Raw genomic sequence first — 15,896 nt, 5'->3', positions numbered from 1 at the left:
GACAGATAAGCCACACAAGTATACCTCGCAGCTGCAAAGAAACACCCTGTTCTAGTTGTCAAAAACTGGAAAAGCACTTTTTTTTTTTTTTTAAATGAAAATAGAACAGGCTTAATACCTTTCTCTCCTCTCTTCTTTCTGGTCCGGTCTATATGGTCCTTAAGCTGGATTCTAACTTGCCTTTCATTTGGCTGATCCCTTATAAACGGGTGTTTCAAAAGCTGCTCTGTGGAGGGCCGCTGCATATAATTCTTCACCAGGCACCCTTCTATAAAACTAAAAAATTTCTTTGACCTATAAAAGTAAAAATAAATAAATAAATAAATAAATAAATAAATAAAATGAAAACAAATCAAAATCCTATCATGAAGAGCAAAGCTCCAACACATCAGTGATTTACAAACCTAAAAACAAACAACAAGAGCTTTAGAACTCACTAATGAACATTCTGTAAAGGCAAAGGAACAAAAACATAGGTGCATAAAGATAAGGGACCTTGGGGACCACTGAGGTTTCGGGGCACATTTCTCAAGTACATTTTAAGAGTTCTATTATTGAAAACATAAAACAGACACTTAGGAAGGAAGTCAGATTTACATGGGCTGGGTTTAAACTCTAATTTTGCTTACAGGAGCTTCTGGCCAACAAGCATGGAGGAAGCAAGGGGTCGAAGGGGAGCTATATAAAGGCCTAGAGAGAATAAGTACCCAGAAGTTCAGAAGTACAAGGGTCAGATATAACCATAAGAAAATGGAGCAGTCGACACTCAAATTCTGAGAGCACTTTTGAACCACTATTATTTCAGACTTTGAGAGGTTATGCATCAGTTCTCTATGAACAATACAAGCAGGAAATAGGAATGACAGCTGTGAGGGATCAATGGCTCAGTTTTGCTGACATTCACTCTAAACACTTGCATTTTTTGCCCGTATTTCCATGCTGGGTTCATGATTCACATCCTTACCTTGGGCAAGACACTCATCTAAGATGCGCTAAGTAGGACGTCCCAAGTCCTACCTCCACAGCCAAGTTAAGGCCTTTCCTCCTAGGTATTATTATAAGCAGTTCAGAGACAGAACACTTCCTCCTCCTGCCTGTCAATCCTGCTGGTCTGAACCACTTCAAAACCAAACTGGTGTGTACTTTCCATTTCTAAGTTGAGCCCAATACCAAGAGCAGAATGTTAAGTAATAAATTTTTGTTGAATGAATGAGTTATTCCTTCTTTTAAAATGTGGTTCAGAAAATTTGTTCAATCCTTTCCAATTTTACCACTTTTCAGGATTACTTCTACTGTCCATATACAATTCAACAAATATTTAACAATGGCTTATATGTTGATATTAGCTATCTTATATATCAAAAATAAAAAAGGAAGTTTATATGTCACAATAGTAGCTGTAAATCAAACTTTTAGAAGCACAAAAAAGAAAAATAAATAAATGTAAAGTATCTGCTTATTTTCAAAGTGAGAAAAAGAGAACATTATTGCCAGACTAACAGAAAGAACACGAACAAAGGTGGAAAAGCATGAGGGATTCATGATCTGCTTTCTAATTATTCTCTAAAAATACAAAATAATGGAAAAATAGGTCAGACCCTGCTCAGAGCAGGTCTCTGAAAGCAAAGAAGCTATTGTTTAATGTGTGTCAGTGAAGAGCCCAAACAGAGGCGTGGTGGTCAGGGGCTGCTGCCCACAGAGACCACCCTGGAAGCTATTAAAAAGCACCACCCCAGATGAAACCTCAGCCTCACTTTGAGGCTGAAACCTTAAATTTTAAAAGCTAAAGGTTCGTACTATTTTCCCTCTATCATGTATAGATTACAACCTGGAAATTGATGATTTTCTCATCTATCCAATTCTGCTAATAATTTACTTATCAATTTTTTGAAGCCCCTTTACTCAAATCTAGGTGATTTTCATATGGTAGGCAGAAAAACATTCCAGACCAACTCAAGGAAGATTTTGAGGGGAAAAGGGGTAAGGGGTGTGCTAGGCAACATTTGGTGTGTGTTCAATGGATCATTCCTGGGCAGGACACTGGCACCACATGGGATGTAGGGGATCAATCTTGAATTAGCCACATCCTAGGCAAGCACCATGCCCATTCTAGTATCTCTTTCTGGCCCTAAGAGTTTTTGTCCTGTGAACTTCTTGACCCTTTGTAAAATTTGAGTTAAATGACAACAATAAGAGAATCGAATGAAAATGCAATTGATCAAGTTTAGAGAAACTATGGTATAAGAACATGGGGAAGAGGGGGTCAGAGAGATAGCAGGGGAGGGTAAGGCATTTGCCTTGCATGAAGAAGGTCAGTGGTTCAAATCCCGCATCCCATATGGTCCCCTGAGCTTGCCAGGAGCGAGTTTCTGAGCATAGAGCCAGGAGTAACCCCTGAGCACTGCTGGGTGAAACCCAAAAACCAAAATAAAATAAAATAAAATAAATGAAAAAATAAAAGAACATGGGAAGAATTTATCATCTATGACTATTTACATCACTATACACAGCAGTAAATCACACATTTAGGTTTAAGTAACGAACAACAAGGCATCAAGGCTTACAAATATGAGGGGCCCTGAAAGCACAGCATTTATTTAGCAATCCATTCAGGAGATTTCCGTCAATAAATAAGACAGGTGTAATTATTATTAGCATAAGCTGCAAGAAGGGATTTTCCTAGAATTGGCACAATTCACTGTGGTATGCCCACTTTGCTCTGGTTCCCCAGGGCTGGCTTTTCATGGATTATACAGGTTATAATCACTTTAATAGAGAAGACTTGAAGACAACAGCCTCTCCCTAAGTGGTAAATGGAACTAGATAGCCTCAGCTATCTGGAGATGAATGTGATTAAAGTTAGTCTATTAATGAGAAAAAATTCCTGGCTGCAGGTCACAGGGAGGTGGGGATGGGGGTAAGTTTACAAGGGAAAAAATAAAATATGGCAAAAGGTGTTAGGGAAAGGATAATGAGAAATGAAAAATAAGGAATGTACCAAAAATGAAAAGTATTTGTGTACATACATTGGCAGAAAAAACATATACAGGCCAGCAAAAAAAGAAAGGCCAAGAAGAATAAGGACACAGTATTAATCTTAAAGGAGCAAATCCATACAGAATAAATTTAAAATGGAAAATTTGGGGGCTGGAGCAATAACACAGCAGCCAGGGCATTTGCCCAGTAATGTGGCCAACCTGGATTCGATCCCCAGCATCCCATATAATCCCCTGAGCTTGCCAGGATGATTTCTAAGTGCAGAACCAGGAGTAATCCCTGAGCACTGTTTGGTTGTGACCAAAAAAAAATCCAAAAACCAACCAAAAAAAAAAAAAAAAAAAAAAAAGGAAATGTTTTGCTTATTCATTATCAGACTGAAAAAAACCTATGTGTAAACAACCCTGGCTGGAAAACTAGTGAAATATCTTCAAAAAAGAAGATATTAATTAAACAAGGAAGTGAAGACATAGACGAGGATAGGAAAACAGAGGTAGTGGAAGAAGAATCACCCACATATGTAAGAGCTTTAGTGTCTAGACAATAAAAATAGGAAAAAAATTAATTTTAAGCAAAACCATCCAGCACTTCCCAACTCAAATCTAATTCTTAAAGCTTTCACCAATGAACGGCACATTAGTATCAACTCAGCCAGGAATTGCTGATGTTGTTGAGCAAATGTGTGTGTGGTGAGAGAGCTTAGGGGAAAAGAGGTGCAGGGGAAAGAAAAATACCATTGTTTTCATATGAACCTTCTAGGATCTAAAAGGGAGCACTCAACCTTGAAAATTTCATAATATTTTAGAGCAAATGCCTCCACTAGCTTTAACTTTACTTTTTAAGTTCAATTTCACTAGAAGATCTACTAGTCTATACAACCTTTCTTTAAAAAAAAAAAAACATAAAATATATCTTTGTATTAACTTTTGTCTTTCCATAAGTGCTCAACAGGGTGAGTTAACATATTTTATAACACAAAAATATCAAGAAAAAAATCCAATCCTTTTTTTTTCCATGAATATTAAAGTAATATGGTGTCTCAAATGCTCAACACAGACTGCTGATTGGTCTTTTTTTTACGTTTTCATTTTCAGCACATACTCTGCCACCTATATTTTTACATCTTTTTTTGTTTGTTTGTTTTTTGATTTTTGAACCAAACCCAGCACTTGGGGTTTCTCCTGGCTCTGCACTCAGAAATTACCCATGGTAGGCTCGGGGGACCAGATGGGATGCTGGATCTAAACCTGGGTTCATCCTGGGTCAGCAAATGCCCTACCACTGTGCCTATCTCTCCAGCCCCTATTTTATATCTTTTATGAACTATTCATATAATTCGTAAGCTATTCATTCTATCTTCACCTATCCTTATTTTTTTACCTCCAAAGATAATTGGCACAAAATAATCATATTATGGGGTTGGAGTGGATAGCACAGCGGGTTGCATATTTCCCTTGCACCCAACTGACCCAGGTTTGATCTCTGGCATCCCATATGGTCCACTGAGCCTGCCAGAAATGAATGTAGAGCCAGGACTAATCCCTGAGCACCACCGTTGATCCCCCCCCAATATAAAGCAAAAAAAAAAAAAATCACATTACATTTATCTTAAATAAATTATCAGATACAAACAAAATCTAATTTCTCTTTTTCTTTTAATGCTTTTCCTGTTTCGTTCCAGAAACATTCTAAATTTGAAGCAAAAAAAATTACTGTTTTGAAATCCCAATGCTAAGAGTTTTGCAAAATGAACATATATTATAACATTTTCAGGGCCCTTCTGAAGAACAGGTAGCACTCTAGATATATTAATCTAGTTACTCAACAAACCTTGGATCAAGTCCTAAAGGCTACTTAGTAGCTTTTTTCATATCCACATCTTCAGCACATATTTATATCTTACCCAATCTTGTACCAAATGTCTTAAGATATCTATGGTAGGTCCAAAGATTTGGCTAAGATACTATGGAAGAAAAAAATGTGAATCATTTTCTCTTAGTTTAGTAGAGGCTAATGTGCTAGGAGGTAACCACATATATTCCTCTTCCTAAGAATACAAGGAGGCTCCATTTCTCAGGCTTTATTTTGGGACCAAATGAATGACTCAATCACTGGTCAATGAGCTATAAATGAAAGTGGCACCAAAAAAAAAAAAAAAAAAAAAAAGGCTCTCAGATCTTTAACTTAAAAAAAAAAACCAGCAAAATGAGTGATTATCTCTTCTGCCATGATTTTTGGTCTGTGCATCATCTAGAAAACAGAGCTACGAAATGGAAATAAGCTAGATATAACAACTTAGTAAGAAATCAAATTTCTAACAGAATTCTCAATCTGTACGAAACTGAAGTGTAGGACCAATGCTGAAGAATGAAACCAAAGATAGAATGTTTTCAATAAGGCTATCAGATCAAGTCCATGAAGTTCTTTTCTTACATATCAGATCGAGTTCATGGATATAAGAGTACATAGAGAATGTAGGAATATTTTGGGCAGATATGGACACATAAAAAGAGTATAAAAAGCACTGCAGACAATTGAAGCTATGAATTAGAACACTGTCGAAAATGTGAGAAATTAACACACCTTCTAAAAGCCCAATCAGGAAAGTGTCAGGAATTTTATGCAGGCATTGTAGAAGGAAGATTAAATTCAAGAGTAACTTTCTGTTGAGGATTTTCTAAGTATGAATGGGGTGGCCCTGAGAATTTTTTAGCCCCCCCTCCCACAAAAGGAATCAAAATAACCAAATACCTTCAAGATGGCCTATAAAATTTATAAGGATCAGGGGGAAATAATATAAAAATAATTGTATAAAAAGTAAAAAAATTACTTAAAAATTAGGGCTAGCTAGCTGTTGCTTGTTCAGTTTCAGACACCATTTGTAGTTCCCACAGCCCAACAGGAATGATACCTAAGCACAGAGCTAGGAGTAAACCCTGAGTACTATAGTAGGGAAACCTTAAAACGAAACAAAAATTAACAAACAAAAAAAGGCATTTAGAGATGGGAGCTGTGGAAAGGTATGTAATCAAAACTCAGAGATGGCCCCAATAAAGTACCAAGTCAAGGGCAGACTTCACTTGAGGAAATATTCCTAAGGGCAACACAGGTCAAGGGGTCATCACTATGAAAATGTGTGTAAACCCAGAACTGGTTTGTTGTGCAGGAAAATAAGAACTAAGGCGGAAGTGCAACTAATGGTAATGTACATACATAATGGTACATAATGGTAATGTACACTGATGGGAGTGGCTCAAAATCCTCAGAGAACCCTTCAAGTTTTGGGTATGTCACCAACAGGATCAAAGCAGCCAACAAAATGAAAGCCAACATCTAAATGAATGCAACTACTAGTTTAGAAAAGTGTTTTAGGCCTGTATATATTTGTACTTGTGTGCTCCCGTGTATGCATGACCTTTGTACATGGGAAAAAACTCATGGCTTTGATATGAGGAAAATAAGAAATAATGGCTGCAGATATGAAAGAACTTGTGGGACTGGAGCAGTATTACAGCAGTTACTGTGTTTGCTTTGCATGAACCCAACAAGGGTCCTGTCCCCAGCACTCCATATGGTCCTCTGAGCACCACAGGGAGTAATTCCTGAGTGGACAGCCAGGATTAACCCCTGAGCACTGCTGGGTATGAACCCAAAACGAACAAAACCAGGACCTACAATGTCAAAACATCTTCTTGTTTTTGTTTTGGGACCAAACCTGGCAAGCACTCAGGGGTAAGAATTTACTTAGAACTTACTTCTGGCAAACTCAGGACCATATGGGATGCCAGGGATAAAATTCAGGTTAGCTGTGCACAAGGTAAATGTCCTACTCACTGTACTATCTGTACTCCAGCCCTCTATAAGACTCTCATTTTTGTTTCATTTTCCTTTTTGGTGCTATGACAAGGACAGTGCCCAGGTCCCAAGCACTCTTGGAGCGACAGCCCAGCCCTATATGTGGACTTTTCCATAAAATCATTTAGTTGATTTTGAATGATGTAACTTTTAAACTGGTGTTTCAGGGCACTGAATTTGAAGGATTGGGGTTTTGTCTAAGAGCAAAAGTAAAAAGAAATGGATTTTTGTTTGTTTACGAAAGTAAAACGAGAAGAAAAACAACAACAAAAACTGAGTCAAGCTTACCATTTTTTGGACTTCAGCCGGGGAGGAGGGTTTCTGGGAATGAGAAACAGTGCTCTCATTGGATGCATGTCACAGAGAGCTGGGGAGAGGAGACGGTGTTCAGTATGGCACTTTTGTATTCATTCTCGGTTTCTAGGGCTCACTTGCAACACCAAATACTCTGCCCCACCAGCTGAATTTTTTTATACTCCTAAGCATGTGGCTCTGAACCTCAGGGATATACCTTTGAATTCTCCATTTATACAAAGCAAAATATAAGGAGGACAAGCGCAATAAGGAGACAACACTATTACAGATGGACATTGGGAGCTCTGCTAAGCAAAAGATAAATATTGCCACAAAGTCTTAAAGGAATTAAAAGTGTATGTTTCACAACTATTTATAAGAAAGCAATGAAATTTGCTCTTGTGAGAATTAAACTAGACACCGTTGCTAAGGGCCTCACGACATTTCTAAAATGAGGAAGGGGTTACACCCTGCCTGAAAGGCTCTATGTTCACTGTTCTAGTTGGCAATACTACAAAAGCAAAAATATGAACATAAAATGAAATCAATTCAGCGCAATTACTGGCTGCCCTCCTGCCACTTATCCAATAAATGCATGGTTGGTGCACACGCACACAGAATTGGTCACAATAGGCAGTGTGCAGTTCTATGTTCATTTAACTTCACAAGATTCTGACAGGGCAGTGGGAAAACAAGAAAGGAAAAACAATCACCCTACTCCCTTTGTGAATGGAAACAGAGACTATGCTCCGTATCATCTCAGAGGGAAACCTAGAGAAAATGTTGTTTACTAGACAGATCGCTACTCCAGTATTACAAACTCATTCTTGGCTGGTGGCAGACTGTTTTCATTCATTCAACAAATATTTATTCAGCAATTATGCACCATACAATTTTTGTATACACCTTGTTTTTCCCCAATTGGGACAAGTAGGGCAAAAAAAATGCTGTTCTTTCTTTTTTCTCTGCGATTCAGTCCCTATCCCTGACAAAACCTCAAATTTTAAAGAGCTGTTACTGATCCAAAGTAGGAGTAATATTTCATTGGTTTAGACTTTATATATAAGAAATTATGAGTTTATTTATCAAAAATAAAACTGCAATAGTAAAATGCCATGTATTAGGGACAGTTCAACTATATATTGTCTCCGATACAAACAGGAAAAGCAATGCCTGTTATTCAGTAAATCACCCAACTCCAAATAACTCCAGTGCAAGAAATGTAAGTCAACAGACCTCACAGAGATCTCCAAACGTAAGTGAATGGCAACCATTCCTTCTGTATCTAAAATGGTGTTGCGTTAATCATTCTTTCAATGAATTGTCCCAGCAAGAATGGTTTCAATACACCAAGCTGCAAGGTTTTGCAGCTAAAACTTGGTTCAAGTGGCACATAATAATCCCAGTTACATAAAGAAGAGAATATTACTCACGGGGGGCGCCTTCTGCCATTTCAATAGCTGTAATGCCACAAGACCAAAGGTCGCTCTGAAAGAAGTAGAACAAAGCTGTGGTTTAGCTATAATGACAGTATTGCACTAAAGTTAGTTATTCAAAAAGTGAATTAAAGGTCCCCCCACCACTGCAAAGGTATTTCATTTTTTATGAAAAGAGAAAATTCAGCAACATTTTAGAAGCACAAACACGTTTGTCAGAATGTCTGCAAAATAAAAGAATTAGTGACTAAAGATAAATTGTTATGTTCACTGGAACCATTTGTATCTATGCATGAAATAGCAATGGTTCTTAAAAAGCATTCAAATTGCCTGTTACATGCTCTACTGTTCATTTCTTCTTCTCTTCTCCTCACCATCATTCAATATTTAGAGACCTGGCCCAAATTTTCCTTTCTCTTTTTATGTTTTATGTATCTCAAATTCAAAACACCAAACATTTGGGCTATAATAAAACACTTCACACTATGGCAGCTCACTAATTTGAATCCTGCTGTTGATTCATACCGAATCATGCTTCTCTTCTCGCCAGATTTATCACGGTCTAGCTATAGGAAGTGCCTTCCTGGACACAGCTCCTCCTTCCTAGTCCCCTGAAATAGGAATGGTTCGGGTTTGAATTTTAACTTGATTAAAAATGGTTCCTTATTAAGATAGAAAATTTCTGTTTTCACACTAAAAATGCATGCCGAGGGCAAACATTTCTGTTCATCACTTTGTATTCCCAGAATTATGAATGGCGTATGATAAGCACTGAGCCAGATGCCAGTGAAAGCTGATGAATAAATGTTTGATCCACAATATTCCAAACATTTTAATAGGCAAATACTGAAAGCCTATTTTCACAAACATAATTATGTCTATGCTATTTTAACCCAATCAACACATTATAGTAGCAGTAGAGGTTTCCTAAAGACCTAAAATTACAATACAGAATTTAGGCACATAAGTTTGATTATAGCAAGGGATCAATAGCTTTATATTTTTACGGTGTCTTCTACAGAGGGGTATAGGACATGGTTTGTTAAAGCAGCTAATCTGATCAGCATGGGGAGCTGGATCCAAAGATGCTCCAGTGTGGGATCAGATGAGCCACATTTGTCCCTGAGTCAATGTACGAAGAAGGTTGTTTAAATACTAATTGAGATTTTTAGTTTATATGAGCAACTAAATATTACTAAAAAGAAGGTGAAGTCACAATTTAAAACATTGGACAAAGACTAGAATAAACATTGCTTCTTCTGCAACTCTGGGTCTAGAAAGAAAAAAAAGGTAGGGTGAGAAGCGGGGCTCTATTCTCTTATATTCTCTGCATGATAAGATATTATCATACGGAAAAGACTGGTCTGGACAAGCAGACCAACTGGGTCTAGGTTTAATTAAAGATTTTGTGTTAAGGAGTTTCTATCCTTTAGGCATGATAACAAATGGGGGTACACTAAGAAATATTTTCAAAACTTGGAAGGTATTTATTAGAGAGCAAAAATTCACCAGGCTAGTTTTGTGCTCTCCAAGTAGGTTGTCAGAAATACAGCAGTTTACAATGGAAAATAGGTGCTATGAGATAGCAAAACCAATCAAACCTAAAACCTCAACATCCTAATGGCATCCTGGTATGTGTGCCCCTGTGACATGACATGTACTGTCCTTGCAGAGAGCACAGAGACAGTGGCCCTTTCCCTCAAAGATGACATAGCAGAGAGCCCACATAGAGGAGAGAGACCTTACTCTGTAATCATAGGTGGCGTCAGGGTTCTCATCACAGGCTATCACCTCAGGAGCCATCCAATAGGGGGTGCCTATGAAGGTATTTCTCCTCCCAACAGTCCTGTCTAGTTGAGCGCTCACTCCAAAGTCAACTGTGGAAGGATGAGAGTAGAATACAATTACCAAACAGGCGACAAAACAGGGAGGAAGAGGATGTTGGTGAAGCTGGAACCTGGACAGCCCCTAAGCTATTCCAGTATTCACCATCAGTGTGACTCCAAGATGGCTTAGGGTCTCCACTGATGCAACAGCACAGCCAAAGCCCAAGCAGAAGACTCACTGAGACCCAAACACATCAGTGCTGCTGAAGTGGCAGGAACAACAGAATGTAAGAAAACCACTATTTTTTGTTTTTGAAGAAACCACAACTTAATTTAACATCAATCATGATAAATTATAAACACACTATGTGCTAGGGTCTCCTACTGATCTGCTAGTGTGATGTCTAACACCCCATCCCCTCAACAGGATGCTGACACCAGGAGAGAAACCCCAGAAGAGGGGCAGAGCTGGCAGAAAGCCAACACAGATAGATACTGCAGAGGCTGACTCTGCCCTGGTGGGAGCACATACATGAGAGAGAGAAAATGGAGGGAGCACATTAAGTGAGAGAACTGCAGAAGGGACCAGTGATGGCAAGCTCTGCTATCTTCTGGGCTAACACACCAGTGTGTGTTCTACCCAGTGTCTACACAGGAAAGCATTGGTTGGGAGCTAGGCCCACACTGGATACCCCTCTGAGACATGGGCCACCCACCCTGCCATTCCAGGACTGACAGTGGGGCAGTGTTGATAAAGCAAATTTGTGGGCTCATAAGGACTAGAATGATCTGAATGTCTCCTCTCTGGGGCACTTCCCCAAACTGCAGCCACTATTCTAACACATACAACCAGTACATGCAGGCCCTACTCAAGAAAGCAAGAAAGGCTTTATTTTTAAAACAGAACTACAATGCCAAAGATTTTTGAAAGGAGACTGAAATGCTTAATAAAACAAAGAACGTGTCTGCTTTATGACACCTTAGGAAAAAACAATGCTGAGCTAGAGTGATAGTACTGAGGGTAGAGCGTTTGCCTTGTACAGTCAACCAAGTTTGATCCCCGGCATCCAATGTGGTCCCCTGGGCATGAGTTCTGAATATAGAGTAACCCCTGAACACCACTGGGTGTGGCCCCAAAACAAAGATTTTTAAAAAAGGAAAACAATCCCAAATTTATCTAAAATATCGATGGGTCTTCAAACCAGGAAGGTGGCTATGCAGAAGCACTAGATCTTGCCTTGTATGAGACCAAGGCCAAAACAGGTGCCCAGCACCGGATAAACAACTATTATACAAAAGTAGGGTGGGAACAAGTTCCAACTGAGACAAGGGAAAGAAGAAATGTAGAAGCATCTTCAGGCACAGGCACTGCGCACCTGTTGCCTCTGGGGGGTTGTATAAATGACTCAAGTTGCTATATCCCCAGATCCCCTGCTTAAGCAAGGGGAGGAGCTTCAATAATGTGGAATTTAATCCTAAATTGTGATCGGTCTTAAGAGAAAAATTAAAAAGGGAAACAAGCATCAGGACCCAACAGCAGGTCTGAGGAAAGCTCTGCAACTGTACTTTGCAAACCAAAAACTGGTATCTCAGTGGGAATAGACTGCAAAAAGGCCCTCAAGCAAGTTCTAAGGGTGTTAAAAAAAGTGAGTGGCTGAAGATTCCAAAGAGAAAGGAGGGGAAAGTACCAGGAGTCAGTGGTTTCTCTGGGCCACAGTCTGAAGCACAGATTTCACTGAGAGCAAAAAAGGAAGTGGGAAAGTCACAGGATGTGATTGAAAGATCACTGTGGCTGCTGGAGGGAACACAGAGAAGAAGGAAGCAGAACAACAACAGTAGAGTGGGTGGTGATGGATTCCTCAGCTCATAGGCACAGGGTTGGCCAGTGTCAGTGTCGAGGGTAGGTGCGGGATCTGGTGGTAGCTGCACATACCCAGTTTCACCTCTGCATTCTCAGTGAGCAGCACATTCTGGCCCTTGATGTCCCGGTGAATCACATGATGGATGTGGAGATGAGCCAATCCCTGCATAAGAAACAGAGACCTGAAATTTTAATTCTTAGAGGTGCCAATATCCAGAAGCATACCTTTCCTCCATCCACCTTTTCAGAAAGGTAGGGGGGGGGGGGGCGCGGGGACACACGGCAGGAACACTCCTGCCCTGGCCCAAAGTGCTACAGGGCATCAATGGCAGGATCAAACAAGGGGACAGAAACATGTGTTACAGGAGCTCCTGTAACACCCCTTCAGGAACCAAGTACACAGTCATATTAGTATAGTCATATTAGTATAGTAAACTCAGTTTAGAGCATGAAATTACCTCTCACAGTCCTATGTCAGATCATATATGGCCAGTAGTCCCTAGTCTCGAATGGTATAAACTCCATAAATAACAGCATTGCCACCTTCTAATGGCTCCTGAAGATTCACAGCCATTGTGTTCGCCATGTCTCAGCTTTAATTTGTGCTATTGGTGTGTAGTGTAGTCCTGTTCCCACACTACACAACTAACATTCAGGGTGTGATGCAGAGCTATACAAAAGGCTAGAGAAGGTTTGGAAAGTTGAGTCTTAGAGCACCACCTCATCCCCCATCACTAGTCAGCAGGTGTGCACTGCTGACCAGTCCTGTCTCCACCTCAAGGTAAAAACAATTCCACTACCAGAGATCTTCATCATCAAATAAAGTATCTTCCTTTTCCTACAAAGAGATAAACCTAGAAGGCACCTAGCATTTTCTGATGACTTGTGCCTGAAAGTCAGAGCTTGTCTCTTTTAAAAAGTGGTAAAGCAGGGCTGGAGTGATAGCACTATGCGTAGGGTGTTTGCCTTACATGTGGTGACCTGAATTTGATCCCAACAATCCATATGGTCCCCTGAGCCTGCCAGGAGTAACTTCTGAGTGCCAAGAGTAACCCCTTTTGGTGAGGACCAAAAACCAAAAAAATTAAAAAATAAAAAAAGTCATAAAGGAACAAAATTATGTTTTGTGTCCAGATATGGTTTAAAATGACAGAAGATATCTTGCTCTCTCATTTAGTAATCTATTGACTAATCCTAAACTTAATGGAGAAGTCAACTGTCTCCTCAGCAACCTACTAACACAACAAACTACCTATATAACCTAACTCAGCAACATATCTACTTCAAAATGCCTGTATTTAAAAATGGAATATTATAAGAGATAACTTTCCTATTAAATTGTTTCCTATTTAGTTTCCTATTTAATTGTTTGAGACTTTCTTGCTATCATTACTAGGAACAATGTGAGTTAAATATAACAACTATTCCAGAATACTAAATCTCCAATACAAGAGTTGCTAAGCAATCGTTTACCAGCTGCTTGTGGACCAAAACAGAAGTGATTTGATGGGTCTTGTCCTCTCTCCGACACAGAATATCAGAATATGCAGTAGGCACAACCACAAAGCACTAAGGAGGGAAGAAAGTCCTAAAAGTGACTCGGGACTAAAGGATGAAAGCTTCTCCTTTCAGCATGGTGGAAGTGTGAACAGCTAAGAGATAGGGGAAAGGTCACTACATAATTCTTTATTATTCCCTACTATAATCACTCCTATTCCATTTTTATTCCTGATTTTCACAAATCCCCACCTTAGACACCTAAGCAACTAACCTAAGTCCCGGTCTTCACAAATGATTGCAGTCTATTGGCAGTAGACATAAAGTCAGTCACTGTCCTGTCCTGGGAGAGATAACTGCTTCTGTATGTGACATTGCTATGACCTCAAGAGAGGGCCCAGGAAACACTCAGAATAACAGGACCTGCTCCACAGGACCTGTATCCAAAATTCACAGGTGTAGAAAGCAAGGTCTGAATGCTGAGAGACCCACAGAACTTTACAGACTGGACTTACTCTTGGTGCCTGGGCTCCACAAGAAGTGTTTTCATTTTAGCAGCCAAGTGGAAAGCCCCACCAAGCACAGCCTTTGGACACACACTTCCCATTCCAGACTCTATTTCCTGTGGAAACTAGGAAAGATAGGACTCTGAATTTTGAAGACTAAAATTTGAGTATGTTCATAAAAAGATAGTTTTCCCACCCTCTAACAACTAAAAATCTTTTTTTTTCCTTTCTGGGGTGCAGAAGTGGCTAGCAGGGAGGTTAAGTCATACCTAGTATTCAGGGAACCTTCATGGTATAGCTATATGAAGGCAAGTGCAACTTAACTCTTGTGCTATTTTTCTAGCTCCAAATTACTAACATTCTTAAATGGCTTTATTCAAACAAACTTTAATTATACAAATGAAAACTTGTTTCTCGTAGGGCCATAAAGGTAGCACAGTGCTTGCCCAGCATATAGCCAAACATATAGGTACCACCAGAGTGATGCTCCTGAGCATCACTAGGTATGACCCAATCTACCATCCCTACAAAAATAAAGTAAAATAAAATAAATTTATCCCATTATATTTTTATGGCATTTGTAAAATCTAAAGTCCTCTTTGAAACTTTCACATAAAATGTGAGGGAATGTTGAGGCCAGAGTGATAGCACAGTGGGTAGGGCATTTGCCTTTAGGCAGCCAAGCCAGGTTTGATCCCCGGCATCCCATATAGTCCACTGAGTCTGCCAGGAGTGATTTCTGATTGTAGAGCCAGAATTAAGCCCTGAACTCAGTCAGGTGTGACCCAAAAACCAAAAACAAGAAAAAAAAAAAAAAGGTGAGGTAACGTTGCCTATAAGTAAAGTAATCATGTATTCTGTTAATTAGTGATGTAAGAATTCTATTTTCATTTCATAGTTTTTCATTTGGGGGTGGGGGGTGGGATTCCCACTTAGGGCTTACTTCTGGTTCTGTTTCTCAGGGATTCAGTGGTGGGTGGGATTCCCACTTAGGGCTTACTTCTGGTTCTGTTCTCAGGGATCACTCCTGTTGGTGCTCATATGGGCTGCCAGGGATCAAACCAGCTGCAAGACAACCGCTTTAACCCTTATCGGATATCTCTGGCCTCTCACAGCTTTTATTTTTTAAACTAAAATGCAAGCTAGTAATGAAGTGTGCAACTAAAGGATGAAGCAGTAAGACTAATCAAGAAAGAGGCTGGGCGGTCACTCATGTGCTATTTCAAACCTAAGCCCCCACACCCAGCTCAATGCTTGTGCAGTCTGCTCAGGATGGCTCATACAGATCAAAGGGATGCTGCAGGCTATGGAGGAGCAGTGCTGAGCCCGATTATTTCATGATCAGGCACTGGCACTAGTTCTCACAACTGCTGAAGTTCACCAGATGATCTTCTTGGGAGGCCAATGTTCAGTACCACTAACTTACATTTTTCTAGTCTATACACAAGATTCCTATGAAAATAGTGATTGAGATTATTCCCCTCTTCTATCCCCTGGGATAGAGACTGAAAGATTAAAATTGACTATTTTTCAAATGAAATTTTCTAGATACTGCAAAATACCAAAACCATCACACAGCTTAAACTATCCAAACTAGCCCTCACTAGAATCCTTGGATGATCCA

At 39.6% G+C, this 15,896-nt stretch overlaps 1 protein-coding gene across 19 annotated transcripts in view; it reads right to left on the bottom strand.

The window, feature by feature from the left end:
- The window catches only part of MAP4K4 (mitogen-activated protein kinase kinase kinase kinase 4), a 148,033-nt gene that overhangs the window by 41,581 nt on the left and 90,556 nt on the right, over positions 1–15,896 (bottom strand). For all 19 annotated transcript variants that reach the window (XM_049784976.1, XM_049784980.1, XM_049784978.1 and 16 more), the window contains exons 6-10: positions 12,342–12,432; positions 10,329–10,459; positions 8,580–8,634; positions 7,141–7,219; positions 119–294 (exon numbers count right to left, since the gene is read on the bottom strand). In XM_049784976.1, the coding sequence (XP_049640933.1) occupies positions 119–294; positions 7,141–7,219; positions 8,580–8,634; positions 10,329–10,459; positions 12,342–12,432 (532 nt within the window). The remainder of the gene's footprint in view (positions 1–118; positions 295–7,140; positions 7,220–8,579; positions 8,635–10,328; positions 10,460–12,341; positions 12,433–15,896) is intronic.

Source organism: Suncus etruscus, chromosome 12, assembly GCF_024139225.1.
Source record: "Suncus etruscus isolate mSunEtr1 chromosome 12, mSunEtr1.pri.cur, whole genome shotgun sequence".
In the NCBI taxonomy this organism is placed as follows: Eukaryota; Metazoa; Chordata; class Mammalia; order Eulipotyphla; family Soricidae; genus Suncus; species Suncus etruscus.
The sequence above is the reverse complement of the archived record's forward strand: the minus strand, read 5'-3'. Positions and strand labels throughout refer to the sequence as shown.